This window comes from Nannobrachium achirus, assembly GCF_963921795.1.
Source record: "Nannobrachium achirus genome assembly, chromosome: 19".
Taxonomy (NCBI): domain Eukaryota; kingdom Metazoa; phylum Chordata; class Actinopteri; order Myctophiformes; family Myctophidae; genus Nannobrachium; species Nannobrachium achirus.
The window spans coordinates 1,135,952-1,157,668 of record NC_137826.1 but is presented as its reverse complement, the minus strand read 5'-3'; the positions used below and the strand labels follow the sequence as shown (position 1 = coordinate 1,157,668).

The 21,717-nt window shown below is 42.8% G+C and overlaps 1 protein-coding gene across 1 annotated transcript in view; it reads left to right on the top strand.

Annotated features, from left to right (window-relative positions):
• The window catches only part of LOC308304135 (E3 ubiquitin-protein ligase CBL-like), a gene marked incomplete at its 3' end in the record, with an annotated part of 59,163 nt that overhangs the window by 29,295 nt on the left and 8,151 nt on the right, over positions 1 to 21,717 (top strand). The window contains exons 5-12 of the mRNA XM_080748694.1: positions 6,681 to 6,802; positions 9,698 to 9,835; positions 10,332 to 10,419; positions 13,661 to 13,792; positions 14,959 to 15,183; positions 18,161 to 18,277; positions 19,417 to 19,742; positions 20,662 to 20,835. Coding sequence (XP_080604820.1) covers positions 6,681 to 6,802; positions 9,698 to 9,835; positions 10,332 to 10,419; positions 13,661 to 13,792; positions 14,959 to 15,183; positions 18,161 to 18,277; positions 19,417 to 19,742; positions 20,662 to 20,835 — 1,322 coding nt within the window. The remainder of the gene's footprint in view (positions 1 to 6,680; positions 6,803 to 9,697; positions 9,836 to 10,331; positions 10,420 to 13,660; positions 13,793 to 14,958; positions 15,184 to 18,160; positions 18,278 to 19,416; positions 19,743 to 20,661; positions 20,836 to 21,717) is intronic.

The following is a 21,717-nucleotide window of genomic DNA, read 5'->3' as shown; positions in this document are numbered from 1 at the left end:
TGACATTTTCATATCGTCCCATCCCTAGTCATATACTAATATTATAATGACCCGCAACAGAGGTACATAATAGGCCTTGGTCATCAATAATTGTCATTATCACTTAAAGGGGTACTGTCACCTAAAGGGGTTGAGGGGCAGATTACACTGTGACATGAGCTTTCTCTGAAAACGATCTGAAACAGTCTGAAGCTCATGTCACAGTGTAATCTGCCTCTCGCCCCCCAACAACAGCTGACCAGTACAGTATGTAGTCATACAGTCAGGCTATACAGACAATTAATTAGTTTGGCTTATAATTGCGCATCCCCACAATGACATCATTAAAATATTAACTTGCACATTTTCAAAATGTTTCCAATTCATCAACAACAAACGTTTTTCATTGAGCTAAAATAGCAGATCTGTTCTGTTTGTAGATTAGATATTTTCGCTATTCGTCACACGACAGTATGTTAGTTAAGTGCTTACTGGGTGGTTACCTTACTGAGCCACCTGTTAAACTGCCTATTTGCCTAAGGAATGCAGAAAAGTAGGAAATCACTACCAACTACTGGTCATTTTGAGCAGGCCTATTCACTTGTGTTAGATTGTGTCTTGAACAAATTTATGCTGTGACCTCTTGGTGTGTATACAGGTCTATCCCCAAACATTTGAATATTGTGTAAAATAAAAAGTTCTTAAACTTTCATATAATTTTTGAAACTTTCATATATTCTAGATACACTGCACCTTAATTGAATTATTCCAAACCAATTTGATAAAGTTGGAATTTTTATTATACCAAAAGGCCATATTTCAAAATATTACAATATTACACGAGACCACTCTAAACAAGGATTTATAATAGAGAAATGTCAAACCTCTGAAGTCAGAGTTGCTTGAAGTCCAGTGGGAAGTTTCTGCAGTCAGTTATGATTCGGGGTGCTATGGCATCTGCAATGCTTTTTCACACAATATTCACATTTTTTGGGATAGACTTGTGTGACTCAACATGACATTTACTCTCTTTGCCACCCATATATTCTTAGCTAAAAAAGGGTCCAGTCGTACCACTGCGTGGGTAGTTAATTTAAAAAGGGTCCAGTCGTACCACTGCGTGGGTAGTTAATGTAAAAAGGGTCCAGTCGTACCACTGCGTGGGTAGTTAATTTAAAAGGGTCCAGTCGTACCACTGCGTGGGTAGTTAAAGGGTCCAGTCGTACCACTGCGTGGGTAGTTAATTTAAAAGGGTCCAGTCGTACCACTGCGTGGGTAGTTAATTTAAAAGGGTCCAGTCGTACCACTGCGTGGGTAGTTAATTTAAAAGGGTCCAGTCGTACCACTGCGTGGGTAGTTAAAGGGTCCAGTCGTACCACTGCGTGGGTAGTTAAAGGGTCCAGTCGTACCACTGCGTGGGTAGTTAATTTCAGTCACGGCTACCGTTCTTGTCTTTTCTTTATTCCGCAGGGACACGGCTCGGTCATTATTGAGGGTGTGGTGGCGGGAACTCTTCCAGAGGGTTCCCCTAGTGGGATGCAAAACCCAAATAACTTCCTTAGGTTAGCCTTTGGAAGGAAATGAGCACGGAACATATGGATTTGGTTGGAAGGAATATTGTTTTTGTGCCATGGCATTGGTCCGAAACCTCTTTGTTCCGACAGCCCATTAGTCCGAATCTGTTAAGAATACTATGCCTAACCCTAACCCTAACCTCAGTAACCCTAACTAAATTCGGACTAATGAGATGTAGGACTAATGAACCTTCGGACTTATGGGCAGTCCCCTACTTAATTCTAGGACAGGGGTCTTGAACAGGGGGTCCGGGACCCCTAGGGGGTCCTCAGAGTTACTAGAGGGACCAATCTTTGATATATTAACCACTTGAACCCTAGTGTCCATATTCTGATAAATTTAGCCAGAAGGCGTTGTGAGCTTGTAGATCGGCTATTTTTGGCAAAGAGGTTTGGTGTAGAGGGGGGAAAGAGCAGACTAAGTACAGAGTGAAAGGTCAAGTTTATTAAGCATTGACGGTTCAAGTGGTTAAATATCTGAAAACACAAATTGACATGAATCCAAAATACACTGATGATTGTGCGGTCAAAAAAAGAAACTATGCAATCTCTGAAAAGGTTGTGGGGGTCCCTGCTTCATCTCTCTCTCTCAACAAAAGGGTCCTTGGCCTGAAAACGTTGAAGACCCCTGTTCTAGGAGAGCTAACCCCACAGGGTCCAGGCCCTGTTCTAGGAGAGCTAACCCCACAGGGCCCTGTTCTAGGAGAGCTAACCCCACAGGGCCCAGGCAGAGGCTCTGACAGTTAAACAAGAACACTCAGAGAGACGGCAGTGTGTCCATAGAGACCATATTTACCCGTAATTGCCGGACTATAAGCCGCTGCTTTTTTCCCATGTTTTGAACCCTGCGGCTTATACAACGGTGCGGCTTATATAAAGATTTTTACAGCAAACGACCAGTTAGTTAGTTTTACAATGGTCTTTAACAAGGATTTATATATAGATTTGTACAGCTAACGGCCACCAGGGGCGCTCTAGCAGGAAGCAGGAAGGACACCTGTGGTCAGGTGCGGCTTATATATGTAAACATTCGTTTTTTGTTCTAAATTTAACGGATGCGGCTTATATTCAGGTGCGTCTTATAGTCCAGCAATTAGTGTGTGTGTGTGTGTGTGTGTGTGTGTGTGTGTGTGTGTGTGTGTGTGTGTGTGTGTGTGTGTGTGTGTGTGTGTGTGTGTGTGTGTGTGTGTGTGTGTGTGTGTGTGTGTGTGTGTGTGTGTGTGTGTGTGTGTGTGTGTGTGTGTGTGTCAATGAATCAAACATCATGAGAGAGAGTAGGTCACGTGGTCTTTCTACAAACGCTCTGAAAACGGAGCAAGTGACTGCGTAGTATACTTCGTCATACTGACAACACAGCTGTTTTCTGTCACCACACACACACGCACACGCGTTGTGTTGTGGGGGGAAGTCACTCATGCGGAACAGTCAACAGCTCCACGCCCACGGTTGCTCCGGTTGCTTAGACCGACTAGAGAGCAGGACACAGCTTAGACCGACTAGAGAGCAGGACACAGCTTAGACCGACTAGAGAGCAGGACACAGACCGACTAGAGAGCAGGACACAGCCGCTAAACATGTTAGACCGACTAGTAGTGGAGCGGCTAACTGCTTTTTTTCATCAGAATCTTTCAGTTTGTGATAAAAGCGTGAAAATTGGCATGAGCAGTCTCCATGGATCACTTGACAAGAAAATTGGCCGAGGCAATTGAAATTTCAAGATGGCGGCCGTTTTTCAAGATGGCCAACACCGTAGTGAAGCAATTAAGTGATATAAGGGTTTATTTGATGATACAAGCATGAAAATTGGCATGAGCAGTCTCTGTGGGTCACTTGACAATAAGCCACCCACAGCTACTTGAAATTTCAAGATGGCGGCCATTTTTCAAGATGGCCACCACCTTAGTGGAGCGATATAATGTTTTATTTGGTGATACAAGCATGAAAATTGCCATGAGCTGTCTCAAAGGCTCATTTGACAAGAAAATGCCCACAACCACTTTCAAGATGGTGGAAATGTTAAGATTGCCACCACCTAAATGTAGCATTAAGCAATACAATTGTTTAGTGACACAAGCATGCAAATTGTTATGATCAGTCTCTATGACAAGAAATCACTTTCAGCCACTTGACATTTCTATTTTCAAGATGGCTGCCCCCTGGATCCTCAAAAGATCAAAATGCTAAAGAACAACTTTTAACACAAAAGTACAACTGTGTTGATAATAGAGAGATTAGAAAAGAGTGAATATCTGCACTACCAGGGCACAAACCGGATGGTGTACAGATCAGACAGGATTTAAATGGCATTGGATGAATGATCGGACCAAGTGTAGGGTTAAGGCATGAACTTAGTTGTATCCCATACATCAAAGTGCTTGGTAAAAGTTGGTAAAAGGATAAACTACTGCTGCTGAAGACACCGAAGATACCAAAGATATCCTTGTCAAGAGGCCAAGAAGATCCCAGTCCTCAAAAGCTTTGTGCTTCATCTGTGAAGATGAGAGAGTGCAACGTCCCCCTTACAGGACGCAATGACAAGCTTTGCAAGGAGCTTCTTGTCGCTTAGATTCCTGGCACATTAATTTTAACTTTAATTAAGTTTCATTGTCATTGCGTCCTGTAAGTTTGCACTCTCATCTTCACAGATAAAGCACAAAGCTTTTGAGGGCTGGGATCTTCTTGGCCTCTTGACATGGATATCTTTGGTATCTTTGGTGTCTTCAGCAGCAGTAGATGCTCTCTTTTGGGCCCTTTCCAGCTCTGTGTTGTTGAACTTAAGTTTACAGCTTGAATGATATTTTGCCCTGTGTCTTGTCAATGTGCTTTCTCTGGCATCTCCTTCGTCTAGTCGTGTTGGACTAAGTAAGATAGGCAGAGCATTGATCTTATTTATAGTGACTCATAGAATAGACTATGTGACAACCAGGAATAGTCTGGTGACCACCGGAGAGACGGGTTACAGCCAGAATGTAGACGGCATCTGGGAGCAGGTAGGGTTAGCGCCCCAGCCAACAAACCCACGGTTAGGCCTTTAGGAGGGCCATTCAAGCCGCAAGTGGAGCCTGCATGCAGCACCACCGTTGGGCCAGGTGGAGCCTGCAGTACCACTGCAGCTCAAGAATCTACCACTCCTGAGTGAAATGTCTGGGGCTGGAGTCTGGTGCAACGCACAGGTCCTGGACCTGGTGAGACATAGGAGGGGCTCGGACAGGAGTCAATCCACTCAGCCTAGTCCCTCCAGACGACTTTTGGCGACTTTTACTTAGAAAAAAACCCCAAAAAAAAAAATATATATATATATTTTTTATTTTATTTTTATTTTTTATTTTTTTTTGGACCCCATTAAATCTAGTAAACATGATTTCAATCGCGATTTCCCCCATACAACCCCATCTTTCATACAGGGCAGCCATCTTTGCTTACATAATGTAAAACATAATGGCTATTATCTCAAGAATGCCTGAACGGATTTCCAATCTTTTTTTTGGTTTGAAAGCTGTGAACAGCCTGCACAAACATGGTGCATGATCTGTGCATGGGCGTGCATGATCTGTGCACTATAAATTACATGGGAGTCTATGGAGATTTTATGGCAATGCCATTAGAAGGCATATTTAATTTGGCAGTAACTGAGTTAACATAATCTAAAATTACATCAAATCGTCCTTAATGAAAAATACATACAATTCTATGAGAAAATGTATCTTTTGAGGATCCAGGGGGCCATCTTGAAAATAGAAATTTCAAGTGGCTGGAAGTGATTTCTTGTCATGAAGACTGCTCATATCAATGTGCATGCTTGTGTCACTTAACTAAACAATTATATTGCTTAACTGCTCCATTTAGGTGGTGGCAATCTTGAAATGTCAAGTAGCTGTGGGTGGCTTATTGTCAAGTGACCCACAGAGACTGCTCATGCCAATTTTCATGCTTGTATCACCAAATAAACCATTATATAACTTAAATGCTGCACTAAGGTGTCGGCCATCTTGAAAAACGGCCGCCATATTGAAATTTCAATTGCCTCGGCCAATTTTCTTGTCAAGTGACCCATGGAGACTGCTCATGCCAATTTTCACGCTTTTATCATAAATTGAAAGATCGTAGCACTTAACCGCTCCGCTATAGAGAGCAGGACACAGCTTAGACCGACTAGAGAGCAGGACACAGCCGACTAGAGAGCAGGACACAGCTTAGACCGACTAGAGAGCAGGACACAGCCGACTAGAGAGCAGGACACAGCTTGGACCGAGCAGGACACAGCTTAGACCGACTAGAGAGCAGGACACAGCTTAGACCGACTAGAGAGCAGGACACAGCTTAGACCGACTAGAGAGCAGGACACAGCTTGGACCGACTAGAGAGCAGGACACAGAGACTAGAGAGCAGGACACAGAGACTAGAGAGCAGGACACAGAGACTAGAGAGCAGGACACAGCTTAGACCGACTAGAGAGCAGGACACAGCTTAGACCGACTAGAGAGCAGGACACAGGTTGCTTAGACCGACTAGAGAGCAGGACACAGGACACAGACCGACTAGAGAGCAGGACACAGGTTGCTTAGACCGACTAGAGAGCAGGACACAGGACACAGACCGACTAGAGAGCAGGACACAGGACACAGACCGACTAGAGAGCAGACTAGAGAGCAGGACACAGAGACTAGAGAGCAGGACACAGCCTAGAGACTAGAGAGCAGGACACAGCCTAGAGACTAGAGAGCAGGACACAGCCTAGAGACTAGAGAGCAGGACACAGCCGCTAAACATGTCCAGATTGTGGGAGGAGAAAAGCCAGACCCTGGATACTAGTCTTTGACTGCTTGTTTGTTGATAACGTGTAAATCTTTAGTTGTAAATATGCCATCAAGTTGCGGAATCTTTATGATTTTTACACCTCTGACTGCTAGTTTACATTTTTGTTATTACAATTCACACTCACTCATCAGCTCTCGTCTCATCAACAACTTTAGCCCAACACAGATAGCCTGATTTAGCTTCAAGCCCTATTTCATTTCATACCTAAAATAGGCAATCTACAAGCTCACAACGCTTCGCATTGCATGAGTATTGCTATGTGTGGTCTGGGAGGATTTTAAAATGTGAATTGTGTGTGTGTTTGTGCAGCCATGGTCATCTCTGTTAAGGAACTGGAACAGCCTAGCGGTGACGCACTCAGGCTACATGGCTTTCCTCACCTACGACGAGGTCAAGGCCCGCCTGCAGAGGTTCATTCATAAGCCTGGCAGGTGAGAGAGACGAACACGCACGCACGCACGCACGCACGCACGCACGCACGCACGCACGCACGCACACACACACACACACACACACACACACACACACACACACACACACACACACACACACACACACACACACACACACACACACACACAGTTACAGTAAACATGGACACACAGATACACCGTATAGTCACAGTTGACTTGAGTTATACTTTTTTTTACATCGGAGAGTATACGAATTGAACCTTACCAGTCCATTTGGTGACATTTCTTTATTCTTGGGATTAAATGAACCCAGAGGATTTCTGGCGAGATATCTTGCTCTGTTGCTCCATAGATTGATTGTACATTTATTCATCATTTTAAAGAAAATGTTCAACTTTATGTTAATTCAGCAATTTGTAGATGTTTACTGGATCCACTGATCCGGATCTTCAAGTGGTTATATCAAGTTGATATTTATAAAAAAAAAAAAAAAAAAAAAATGCTGGAGTGTTAATTTTGTGTGCTCAGTGTAGTGATTGCTGTTGTCAGTGACTTATTTACGAACGACCAGTTAAGGGGCAGCTGTGTGCTTTTTCAGTCTGAACTCTGAAGGAAAACTTTCTGAAAAGCAGCAGTTGCTATTAACGTAACGTTGCTATTGATAGGTAATCTAATTCATAACATTAGTCTACCTGCTAACATTTGTAACTCAAATATTTGCTTCTGGGGGGTCCATGGAACAACATATTTTGAGATGGGGGTCCACGGCCAAATACATGTAATTTTGGGGGTCCTTGACATGAAAAAGTTTAAGAACCACTGATTTAGAAGCCGTTTATAGAATCGGTTCAAAAATACTAAGATTTGCACAAATGTTCAAGATCTTTTTTAAATAGCAGATCAAAAGCTTGTGAGATTGTAGATCTGCTATTTTTTTTATAGTTAAAACATTACATAATGGTTAAAGTGGTTCAAATCAAAAGTGACACAAATTTGCGTTCCAGAATTCCTCGACAATTCCTCTTTCTTCTTTCCGACCATTGGCTCCTGGTTTTACGAATGCAGTCTATGCTGTTGTCGGCTTAGGTCTTAATTGTTACATTGTGTAACTACAAACCCACTACAAAATTGCACGAGTCTACGTCTTAAAGTGCTCTAAAAATGTATTCTCAAAAGTCATCTTGTGGTCAGTGGCCTTGAATTACAGCCTGGTTAAAGGATCGTGTTTAGCCCATTGACTGTGACTCACAGTATACTGGCCACTCTCCAATGCATACGTCGTTCAGAGGTCTGCAACGTTTTCAGGCCAAGGACCCCTTAAGTGAGAGAGAGATGAAGCCACATATTGTATAAATGTGTTATGCAGATTTTAATCGACTTGTTTGACAGCACTGTCATCAGTCTATGTTGGATTTGTGTTAGTGTTTTTTTTTTTGTTGACATTTAACCACTTCAATCATCGATACGTTTAGTAAACTTGACCTTTCACTCTGTACTTAGTCAGCTCTTTTTTAACTTTACGTCAAACCTCTTTGCTGAAAATAGCCGATAAACAAGCTCTTAACGCCTCGCTGCGAGGCGTTGACTTGAGAGCTTGTAAAAATCGGGAGAGCTTGTAAAAATCGGGAATTTAAAATGTACGCGTTACATAATGCAGAATGTCCCATTTCACAAGTTTTAAAAAAGTATAAAATGTATAAAAAAATCTACAACTCACAGAGCATCGCACAAGCTTGTAGATCGGCTATTTTCAAATGGCCCGATACGTATAGGGGTGGGTAATGTATGTTTTGTTATAAGAATCAAAATCTACAAAAAAGTAACTTTTTCAAATCATTATAGTTGAGTAAAAGTATAATATTTGCCCCCGAGATTTAGTGGAGTAGAAGTCCGAGTACTGAAAATTGGAAATACTCCTGTAAAGTAAAAATACCTAAAAGTTGAGTACAGTACTTGAGTAAATGTACTTAGTTACTTTACACTACTGCCTTCCAATGTTTACTGTAGTGTCCCCGGTTGTCGGGGACACTACTAACGGGGAAATCTCACTCTTTCGAACAACCATCATTTCGACAACGGAGCATCGGGAGGGTTAGCGACTCACCCCATGGAGGTTAGGGTAAGGGTTAGATTTGGGTGTCAAAAAGATGACACATAGAAACAGCGAAGTGCTCCCATTACTAATATTTTGTTTTTCTTTTTTTAGGTTTTTTTATGCAGTTGAAAGTGCGGATTGATTTGACAAGTCTAGCCAAAAATACCCTGGTGAAAAGATGGTTTAACAACCCATTTAGGCCTGAACACATTATGACGCAATATTTTATGCTTTAACTATTGAAAAATAGCAGATATACAAGCTCACAGCGTGGCACCGAGTGCCGCGCTGCGAGCTTGTAGATCTGCTATTTTTGAAAAATCGTGAAAATTAGAATTTTGACCCGATTCTATGTGTCTTTTGAATCCTTCTAAGATTTTTGGAAAAAAACTATGTTTCTATGTCAGCAATCTGGCCAGCCATCGTCAAAGAAAAGGTCCTTTTCACTTAACTGGAGCTCAGTTAGTCTGTTCTTGAGAGACTAACTATGTCAGTGGTTCTAAAACCTTTTCATGTGAAGGACCCCCAAAATGATATTTATTTGGCCACGTACCCTCATTTCAAAATATCTAGTTCCAGGGACCACCCAGAAGCAAAATTTGAGTTACAAACGTTCGCTTTGAAAAGACATATATTCAAAGATTTGCACACATTTTCATGACTTTTTCAAAAATAGCAGATCTACAAGCTCGCAGCGCGGCACTCGGTGCCGCGCTGTGAGCTTGTATATCTGTTATTTTTCACTGGTTAAAGCAGTCAATAATTCTAGGCCTAAATGGGTTAACTAGTGTGTGTGTGTGTGTCTCTCTCTCTTCCAGCTACATCTTCAGGCTGAGCTGCACGCGGCTGGGCCAGTGGGCCATCGGCTACGTGACCGCAGACGGTAACATCCTGCAGACCATCCCTCACAACAAGCCCCTGTTCCAGGCCCTCATCGATGGATACCGGGAGGGATTGTAAGTCACAGTGTTAACCTTGACAGCAAACATATTTGTTTTAGTCGTACTCTTTCTTTTGAATAAACACTTTTTTAGTTTTAGCCATGTTTCAGCCATCTGAAAAGGTTGAGTCTAGTTTTAGTCGACTAAATCTACAGTTGATTTGTTCAACAAAGAAATCCATTTTGACAGGCTATCATTGCGTATAATGGCTGATTTTACACTTGGTTGCATGCTGAAAATAGCCGATCTACAAGATACAAGGTCTTAGTTTTAGTAATCTGAGCATGGTTTTTATTTCGTTTTTATTTGTTTCATCAGTGAAAAAAGGTATTTGCCAAAAATGCTTCGCCATAGTTTTAGTCGACAAAATTAACACTAGTAAGTTGTCAAATATAAGGATAATTATTCATTGCATTCCCTGTACAGGAGTCACATACTATAGCACTGATTGTTGTGCTATTACTGTACATTATCCTGGTGAAATATAGTGAGAGGTGTTTGTGTTCCTCAGCTACTTGTTCCCAGATGGACGTGCTCAGAATCCAGACCTGACGGGCCTGTGTGAGCCCTCGCCCCAGGACCACATCAAAGTTACTCAGGTACGCACACAATTCTATAGTCTGCTCCATCCATTACCTCCCCAGAACCTAAAAACATGCATCATTTTACTCATCTTTGTTTGACTCTCAAAAGTTTGCTTATTTTGTCCTGATTTTGTTTCTGTTCAACTAGAAGTGATTTGTTGATTCTAGAAGATGATGGCTAAACAGTGGAGGGGAAATCACTCATGATGCCACAAGAAACGCGATGCAATAAACCCAAGATTAGTGGCCAGCTTAAGGCTACTTTTAAGCTATATCACACAAGATCGAGTGCTGTTATACTTTATAAACGATCAGTATGGCTGTATAGGTATGAGGACACAGGCTCAGGATAATTAATCACAGCAGTAATGATCATAGCTGTCCATTTACAGTAATCACTGAAATCCTATATACTTGGTCCCCTCCTGTCTTTCCCCACACAATGTAGCTTTTGAAAACGAAAAGTGTACACCCTGACAGTGCTGATGACGCCCATTTAGATGATTTATTTTGGATTAGTTTTCATAAATGTTGTTGTGATCAATTTCAATGACATGAATCAATCTTATTCAGGTCATAGCTCGAAGCCTCATGTTGTTGTTTTCCTCCTTGGAAAACAGGAAGGGTGATGTTATGTTGGCGTTCTTAGTGTTGCAAGCCACATGTTGGTCACATTTTGTGGCTAATGAGTCACCGAAGGCAGGAAATGGCACCACTGCCAAGTCTGCGCCAAAGAGGTGACCTAGCGAGAGTCCAAGATAATGCTAATACCCCAAGCCTCACTGGGCAGTCATTTCAGCACCGTGACTGGGCTTCTACCACTCAGACAATCGGGAGATTTCTGCCTATCTACATCTCGTCCCATCCCAACTACTAATTGAAGCCGAGGCCGTTGTGCCCCGAATCGCGTGAAAGAGGTCTCACAGCACATGGTTGGTTCTATAGACTCCAACTTTCGCACACAAAACAACATTTTTCAGTAGAACTGGCCGATATATGCCCATAAAAGGGGACAAGGGCTCAGAGATACAGAGATCTCCATATATGTGCAGTGATCAACAATTACGTTTCAGTACATGGCATGCACTGCAGTGGACACAGAGAAAGTTATGCCACAGCACTTTGTGTGTGAGACACCCGACACCAGTCACACCACCGTTTGCATCGCTGCAGTCCGGAGCACTCTCCTCTGCCCTCTCCTCTCTTCATATTAGCTGGTTAGCTAGAATAGCTACTTGGCTATTTCTCCTGCTGTTTCCCAGCTTCACTTGAAAGTAACATTTAAGAAACTTATGACAACAGCGGACAGCCAAAGACTAATGTAATATTTGTCCGTCAGTAACTAGCTTTTATGCTGTGCTCTGCTCCTCTCTCTCTCCGCTCTGCTCTCTCTGGTACGCTGGAAGAGACACGTTGTCTTTTAACAAGCAATTTAGCTGCTAGTCACGCCTCCGCCGATCTACAAGCCCACAGCCTGTCGATGATGCAATGTAATTAGGGCTTGTAGCTTAGCTTTTTTTCCCAGCCTGTTATAGCATCTGAATTTGCGCACCTAATGTGCTTATTATTTTACAATTATCCACCTGTTTCCGCGGGAGTTTACTGGAGATTATTTGGACCTGTTGTTTGGACCACACTTCCGGTTTAACAGCAGACATACAAGCTCACGTCGCGTCGCAGATGCAACCCGTTGTGAGCTTGTAAATCACACTCGGCTGCGGCGCCGGAAGCTCGGTATAGCGTATGCGCAATGCACTATGGGGCGTTGGAAAGTCGTGGATACATTTTATTAAAAAAAATATATATAAAAAAAAATGTAAAAAAAGAAAAAAATATATATACCTGTATACATTGTATGTATTACTGTATATAAACTATTCGACTATTTTCGAAAAATTATAAAAATGAATGAATGAAATTCGAATGGTATTTTAGAGGCAAACTGACAGCTCTAGTGTTCTTCATATACATGGATCTCCATATTTGGGTATCAGGGATCTCCATATATGGGTATAAATGGGACAATGAATGGGTGTAGGCTGCGGAGACGACGGGCGGTAGCAAACCTAACTAAATCCACTGCTTTGAAAACCAATCCTGATACGGTGCCGTATACGGGTAAAGGACTACCCCTTGAAGTCAATGTATTCTGTGCTGCTTTTACAGAATAGTTTCCACCCACTTTTATCCCATTCGCTGAATTTAGAATACTAATTTCGTAAGGAGAGCCATAGGGATACATTGGTGACCAGAGGAGATCCGGCCTTTACTGTAAAGGCACCCAACTTGTGGAACAGTTCAGGCTAACAACATCACCAACTGGTTTTAAATCCCTTTTTAAACCACACTTCTACAGAATGGCCTTTTTATCTCCCTGAGACATCTTGTATTGTTCTGTTGCCTCCTGTCATTGGTACTGTTGTTTTATTTTTACTGTAACTTATGTTTATTACGTTTGATTACTGTTTGGTTTTGATTGTTCAAGCACTTAGTAACATTGTTTAAAAAAAGTGCTACACAAATAAAGTTGTATTATTATTTATTATAATGACACCAGACATAGTATCAGATCTCTGATTGGCTGGCTAAGGGGAGACTGCTAGGCTTTCGACTGGCCTTGAAGGACATTTGAAACACAAACAAAACTCCACGCGTCACACGTGTCACTCTAGGCTCAATCTGGCTAACCATCGTCAAATAAAAGGGAACGCCCTCTCTGTTTTGTTCCTTTTCATCTGTTGTGTAGCATCTGAGTCTGTCTTGAGAGATTACTCTAGGCTTAGTGACGTGACAGGTTTGACGCCCTTAGAACGGGTACACATTATAGTGTGTCATTATTTTATGCTTTAACTATTGAAAAATAGCAGATATACAAGCTCACAGCACGGCACCGAGTGCCGCGCTGCGAGCTTGTAGATCTGCTATTTTTTGAAAAATCGTGAAAATTAAAATTTTGACACGATTCTATAAGTGTCTTTTGAATCCTTCTAAGGTTTTTTGAAAAACCTATGTTTCTATGTCAGCAATCTGGCTAAACGTCGTCAAAGAAAAGGTCCTGTTCTGTTCTTGAGAGACTACTATGTCAGAGGTTCTCAGTTCTCACACCTTTTCATGTGAAGGACCCCCAAACTGATATGTATTTGGCCACGGACCCCCATCTCAAAATAGTTAGTTCCAGGGACCACCCAGAAGCAAAATTTGAGTTGGCTGGATGAACGCTGACGTTGGCGGCCGTGTGTTTCCCTGTGTGTTACAGGAGCAGTACGAGTTGTACTGCGAGATGGGCTCCACGTTCCAGCTGTGCAAGATCTGCGCGGAGAACGACAAGGACGTGAAGATCGAGCCCTGCAGTCACCTCATGTGTACCTCCTGTCTCACCGCCTGGCAGGTCAGACACACTGTCTTTATGTCTGTTTGATACGTTTTTTTTAAATGTTTTATCTCTGTACCTCATGTCCTTGTTGCACATCAAATATCAAAATTAGCCACAAGCTCACAACACTTCCAGATGCAAATGTATTAAGTACCCGGTATCAATAAGCTTTGGGCTTATCAAGCATAGCGTCCCATGACGTCATGTTTAAACAATCAAGACGAGGTGATCAAGAAATGATTACACTACTATTCATAATATATTGCCATTTAACACTTATTGCACACTAATGAATACTTGTTTTAATCATATTTAATGATAATATTTGTTACTTTTGTAAATGTTCATCTTCATAGATGGTGGTCAGCCACAAACTCACAGTCACAACAACTGGCCAATAAAAAAAGATACCAGCTATGTTCAGAATTTGTCGCCTCACATCTTCCACAAAATATCATAAAGCGCTCAATAGTGGGCTTGATAAAAGCTTGGCTCAATAAGCAGGATCCATAAGGTGCTCATTATTAATAAAAAGTAACGAGCCCCATCCAGCCTAATGTTCGTTGGCCTTTTATAGGGACAGTGTTGTTTTTTACAGCAAATATTGATTTAGTTTTAGTCATAGTCTTTTGAATAAAATGTCATTTAGTTTGGGTTATAATAGTCACCTGAAAAGTATTAGTTTTAGTCAAATTTTAGGCGACTAAATCTACAGTTGATTTAGTCAACTGAAATGTATTTTGGCAGATGTATGATGGCATCGTAATGACAGATTTTACACTTGGTTGTGTGCTGAAAATGGCAGATCTACAAGCTCACAACGCGCCGCCACGCGTTGTGAGCTTGTAGATCTGCTATTTTCAGCATGCAACACCTGAGAGCAATCAAACAGAACTCTCTTCTCCACTAGTCCCTCCCTAACGTTTTAGTCTAGTTTTTATTTTGTTTGACGAAATTGTCAATATATTTAGTCTTAGTTTTAGTCATCACAGCTAAGTTTTTATTTCGTTTTTATTTAGTTTTCGTCAGTCGACAAACATTTTTTGTCATAGTTTTAGTCGACAAAATCAACACTGTGCTGTATAGGGACGGGGTAGGGTTTATGTGGCTAACAAATCAACACTGTGCTGTACAGGGACGGGGTAGGGTTTATGTGGCTAACAAAGCGTTGTGCTTCTCAGGAGTCTGAGGGCCAGGGCTGTCCTTTCTGCCGCTGTGAGATCAAAGGCACGGAGCCCATCGTGGTGGACCCCTTCCACCCCAAGGTCAGCGGGGTCTCCTTCGCCGGCTTCCAGGGGCCCTGCAGGGTCCCCGAGGCCAGCGGCGGCAACGTGTCCCCCGGCAACGACGACGAAGAGGACGAGGACCAGAGCCTGATGATGATGAGCCACCTGGCCGGGGTCAAGGTACCGTACTGATTGGCTGATTGAATACTCAGGGGTTGACACTAAGGTCTCAGAGGCACTTGCCTGTTGGGCAAGTACGTGTCATGTTCTACTTGCCCAAAGGTCATGCCCACTTGCCCGACAAGTGATTCATCCATTATAAAATGATAGGTAAAATTTTACTTACCGTTCAAACGGGGCTGTATGAAAAAGAACTGTCATACCAACATTGTTATGCCAAATACCTACATAGCTATGAATATGACTATGTGTTCACACAATTTTTGAAGCGGTGAAAGCCGCTTCCAAGGAGTGGATTTGTGTGTCCCGTTCATGTCCATATATGGTCATTCCAGTCCAGAATGAACAGGTTTTATCTGTCCCGTACGTCCAGAATATGTGTGTAATATCCGTCCCGGTCTGATGATTAAAAATGTCCAATGAGACCATACTTTGAGGATTGGTCAAGCTTCACATGACAATTCGGCCCTCCAGATAAAATCATTAATTCATTCAGAATTGGAAGAATGTATAGTCACAGAGTTCATAGCTCTAGAACACATAGAATAAAAGTTCACCGCTTCACTTCGAACCGAGGTTTGATTTTTAAGCAACTAGCAACAGTAAAATAGTGCTCTACATTCCACACACCAGAAGACCGAGCGCTCTGACCACATTCAGGTGTTATAGACAAATATCTTGTGTTGTGTTTATAGACGGTTGCGTCCCCACTGAAACGACCACTTGCCCGGCTACTGCCAAGAGCAGGTGGGCAACCCTTAGTGTCAACGCCTGAATACTTGGCACAGGAAAGTACAGGCTTGTTTCCATTACAAGGGCTCCTTTGTATTCAATTCATCAAGGATTAATGCCAGACAGATGTATTACTATGCAAAACATCATATAAACAGTTTCGTCTCTCTCGTACGACAGTGTTGTGCGCTGAAAATGACCGTTTTTTGGTATGAGCTCATAACGCAAATCGGCTATATTTGGGAAAGACAAATGATTATGTAGAAGCATCATTCAAGGCTTTGAAGGTTTCTTCAAATGACAAACTTCACGCTCCATTCTAGAGTGTGTGTGTGTGTGTGTGTGTCAGGGCTCCAGACTAACTTTTTTCACCTATGTCCCGGGACCGTCCCAAAATACAAATTGAACCGTCCCCAAATGAATGTAATCCGTCCCAAAAAATAATAAAAATAATAATAAATTATTGCAGGCCTATTAGTATTACTATTATAATAATATTTATTATTATTGTTATTGTTGTTATGTTGTTGTTGTTGTTGTTGTTTTTGTTGTTGTTGCTGCTGGTGAAATTGGCTTGACAATCCTTTCTATTTTTATACTGTCATTTGTGACTTCTAAAAATCTTACCTCAGCCAGTTTGCTGGTGTGATTGTCATATACGGTAAACTAAAGAACCAATCATGCACGACTGTTAGAGGAATTACGGTAAAACTGGGTTTGTACTTTGTCCGTACGAACGTGTTGCGCGCTAATCTACAACCCTACAACTACGCGCATCCTCAGGGCTTTGAGGGCTTTTAGATCGTCTATATGCTCACCGCACCGCACAACACCGTCGTACTGAAAGAAGTATAACCAGTGCCATCCACGCTTCATCGAGTGGAGAGTGCAGACGCGTGCAGTCTGCTCTGTGCTTCACAGCAAGCGATTCAGATGAACTGCTGCCGAAATGGAGTTATTTATTATGAGTGGACCGGTTGTTTTTGAGAGTTTTAGAGACACTACTGGACTGGAGAAAATAAGCTGCCACACGGCACGGGAACTTTGTAAAATGAATGCCAGCTTGCACGGCTCACGGCTGGTTGTGATGAAGTTGATTAGACGATTAGACGAACATATTCACATAACGTCTTGTAATTGGGAATATAGGCTATAGGTTTATAGAGATGACAAAAGTTAAACAAACCGTTGATTTAATTACAATGTGTCCTACTCCAATATCCAAACAACTGCTCGTGCTGCTCACTAAACGTAGGCTATGTGTCTGTGCTTGGTGCATTGACAGTGTTCCGTTTTACATTTTCATTAATAATCACAATCCAAATCAAATAACGTTACTCTTTATGAGGCGAAGCAGGGGGCGGGGATGCTAAGATTTATCTCTCAGCCACAGCTTGTAGATCGGCTATTTTCCACTAGTTGTAACCCAGACAGTCTGTTCTCTGCCTCATTCTGCTAGTTAATCTCTTCAAATTGCGCAGCATTTTAGCAACTAAGTAGACCTACCTGAAAAGGATGATCAGCACTGCCTGTGGTAACTTCTTAAACATTCTGTTTACATCATAGCCTATTCATTTTCTGTGAGTCTCATGCTGCTAGTTTGCACACCATGGTTTGAGCAGTGACATTGATATGCGCCGTTGGCTCAAAAAAATCCTCTACGTCCCGAATGCGTCCCAGGGGAGATTCATTTGCGTCCCGAACACATATATTTAAGTCCCTGGGACGTAGGGATGCCGTTAGTCTCGAGCCCTGGTGTGTGTGTGTGTGTGTGTGTGTTAGTCATAGTCTTTTGAATAGATTTTCATTTAGTTTTAGTCATGTTTTAGTCGACTAAATGTACAGTTTATTTTCTTGTCAAAAATGTAATTTGGCGGGCGATGGAATGCCTGATTTTACACTTGGTGAAAATCGCCAATCCAAAGGCTCCCAAAGAGCTTGTACTGTTAGTAGATCTGCTATTTTCATAGCGCAAAACCCGGGCGCAACCGAATATAAAATGACTTGTCTTTTAGTTCAGCTGGAGACACTAGTCCCTCCCTAACACTTTAGTCTAGTCTAGTTTTTATTTGTTGACAAAATTGTCAATATTTAGTCTTAGTTTTAGTCAGCATAGCTTTAGTTTTTATTTTATTTTTGTCAGTGAAAAAGTGTTGACGAAAACATTTCGTCAGTTTTTGGTCGACGGTGTTAACGGGTGTGTGTGCGTGCGTGTGTGTGTGTGTGTGTGTGTGTGTACACACAGGTGGAGCGCCCGCCCTCTCCTGTGTCTCCGCTCCCCCCGGTCCCCCCTCGCTTGGACCTGTTGCAGCAGAGACCCCCCAGCACCTCCGCTGTCCTGGCCCAGGGAGCCACGCCCAAGGTCAGAGCTCATACTGTGTCTCTCCTTTTCTCCGTAGTACAAAGTTATTGTGGGCTCGCTGAAAGGCGAGACCAGTATGTTATACCGAAACTTTATGGGTCAAGTTTATTCTCCTCAAAAAAATGACAGACAGTACAAAGGCAGGGCCCTTAGCCAATGAGGAGCAGTGTTCTTAGTCAGTGGTTCTCAACCTTTTCAGGCCGGGACCCCCAAAATAATCATATTTTAACCGGGGACCCCCCCACCCTGACAAGCACTAACCTTTGAGGGATTACATTTTGTATAACACGGTTCTATTGTGAAAATAGCAGACCTACATGCAACAGCGTTGTGAGCATGTAGATCAGCTATTTTCACAATTTCTGCCTCTAATATTTGGCAATTTGGACAATGTTTAATTTCACATTTTAGAATTATTATAAAGTCCTTAAATTGCCAGTCCTTAGAAATGTGCATATACCCTCTATACACTTAAACTTTATGTTGGTTTGTTTACTGTTGAGTGAGAAAACAATGTTGCAAGTGGAATTAATCATCTGGGGACCCCCCAAAATTATTTGGGGACCCCCCTGGGTTGAGAACCCACAGGTTGAGAACCACTGTTCTTAGTGACATCACCACACGTGGGCTTGAGACCAGTATGTTATATCAGTATGTTATACCAAAACTTTATAGACCAATGTTATTCTCCTCAAAAAAATTACAGACATTACAAAGGCAGGGCCCTTAGCCAATGAGGAGCAGCCAAAGGGTAGATTTTTGTGCCCATACATGGTATTACATGCGAGCCCACACTATCCCATTCCGAGTTTGTGGAGGAACTTTTAGCCAATGAGAAAATGGCATTCTCGTGACGTCACCTTTGTACCAGAGGGTACCAAATGGAACCAAATGGACCCGTAGTTATGACCCGTAACTTCGGGTTCATTTGGTTCCATTTGGTACCCTCTCAGAGTTACAGACTTGTTTTGGTCATTCAGGACTAGCTCTTGTGTTATGTGGTTATTATATCATTTTATATGTCCGTAAAAAAATTGACAACATTTTGACCAAAAACGTCCACCACAAGCCAGCGTTGGCGATTCCTCCTATAACCATCATAACCTTGCACCCACCCACCCGCCCGCTCCGACCCGCAGATCCCAGCGCCTCACAGGGACAAACCGCTACCTCTGCCCCCCGCCCTGAGAGAGCTGCCCCCTCCGCCCCCTCCGGAGCGCCCGTCCCCGCTGCTGCCCGGCCAGGACGGCCGGCTCCAGAGGAGACCCCTGCCCTCCACCCCGGACCAGCCCAGCTGGGCCTCCAACTACATGGTCCCCCGGCCGGCCACCAAGGCCCTGGGGGCCGCCATGGGTTCCCCCGGCCCCCTGGGCCCCCCCGGGCCCCAGACCAACGGAGCTTGCATCGGCAGCGAGGCGGGCAAGATCCCCGTGGCCACCAACGCCATCTACTGCCTGAGCGCGAGGTAAACAGCCTTGACCTACCCATCATCATACTATAAGTCCTACTATCCTACTGTTAATGACCTACCCGTCATCATACTATAAGTCCTACTATCCTACTATAAATCAGTGGTTCTCAACCTTTTCAGGCCGCGACCACCAAAATAATCATATTTTAACTGGGGACCCCCCAGTTAAAAGCTCTAAGAGTTGAGGCATTACATTATGTATAATAACACGGTTCTATTATGAAAATAGCAGATCTACATGCTCACAACGCCTCGCATGTAGATCTGCTATTTTCACAATTTCTGCCTCTAGTATTTGACACTTTGGCCAATTGTCATTTTGAAGCTATTAAAAAGTCCTTAAATTCTCACTTTAGAAGCGTGCAGATAATTAAAAAAAAAAGGCCCCACAACACTGTGGTTTAGTGATGAGTCACTAAACCATCACTTCACCCCAAGGAATGTTTTTCGTGCAAAGCAAATGCTTGCAATGGATTCAGAATCATGAAAAACCCCTAGTTTGACCCCTCACATGCTACTTAAAGCATATTTATTTTGGTGTGTTTTATCCTGTATAGTTAAGTTAATGGGACCCCAACTTTCAGAAGCTGTCAAGGATTCTCCTAGGGAAACTGAATTTCAGTCTTTGTGGGATGTGTTACTAGACACATTTACAAACACATTGGTGAAGAAATGTTTTGGTAAGGAATTTATTCCAGGACTTTTTAAGATATCCCCCGACTAGTGATACCTTGTATGTCCAAAACCTTCCTTTTTTTCTTATTTTAAAAACGATTTAAAATAGTGAAAATAGACCATCTACAAGCTCACCGCGCCTCTATTTTAAACAACATAGAAATTTGATTTAGAAGGCGTCTTTAGAACGGGCCTCAGTCCCACTTGAGTTGATGACAGTTTGTGTGTCCACGTGCAGGAACGTGCCCGTTCAAGCGACGTCGTCCGGCGCCGACAAGGCCGCCCTGGAGTCTGAGGAGAACGAGTACATGAGCCCCACCTCTCTGCCGGCGTCGGGGGCTCCCTGGGTGCTGGGAGCGGGGGCCCTGGTCCCCCCGCCGCCAGCCCAGGCCAACCACCACAATGACATGGGGTAAGAAGACCAGTAAATACGTCCCATTAGTTTGACTAAGTGTTGGGTTTAGGCATAGTCTTACTGAGGTTAAGGACAGGGTTTTGGTTAGATTTAGGCATCACCAGGTTAGCATTCACCAGCGTCGGCAGGTTAGCATTTCACCAGGTTGGCATTCACCAGCGGCGAACTTAATGGAATGTTACGTCGCAATATCGACACACTCCCAAAGAAGACCTGTGCAGTGGCGGAAGAAGTACTGACATTTATGTTTTACTTAAAGACAGGGTAGCAGAATAACATCTACTTTGTCCCAATTTAATTGGGACAAAGTAGTTTAAGTAGTTGTGAAAATATTTGCCAATGCAACCATATAGTTGTCTTGCCTGTTTTCAGAGTTGTATTCAGACGGAGATTCCAATGTCCTACTTTTTCAAAACTCCTCCTCCACGAGCTCGGGAATGGCCGAGCAAAACCATGATGTATGGAAGCAGAGCAACATCACGTGATCCCATTGAAAAGAATGGAGAAAATGCCTTGGAAATTACAATATTTTACACTCTTTCTAATAAAGTGAACTCTTAACTTTCTTAATTGACATGAACAACAACATGAATGCTATACACTTGCAATTTTTTATAAAGAATCAATAAGCCGTTTTTTCCGTATCCATTATATAGTGTAGCATGCACGTATTTTACTAGCCTGGGGGGCGTGTCTCTTCGCGGCCCGGTTCTCTAGCGAGGCACTGAGAAACACCAAGCCGAGATGGGCGCTCGTTTCGGCCAAATGCTGGAGTTGCCTCGGTGCTTGACTGGATGTTTTTTTTTTTGTTTTTTTTTTCCTCTCTCTCTCCTCCCGTTTTTCCCCCTGCCTCTCGATTCATGTGTTCTCTACCTCTGG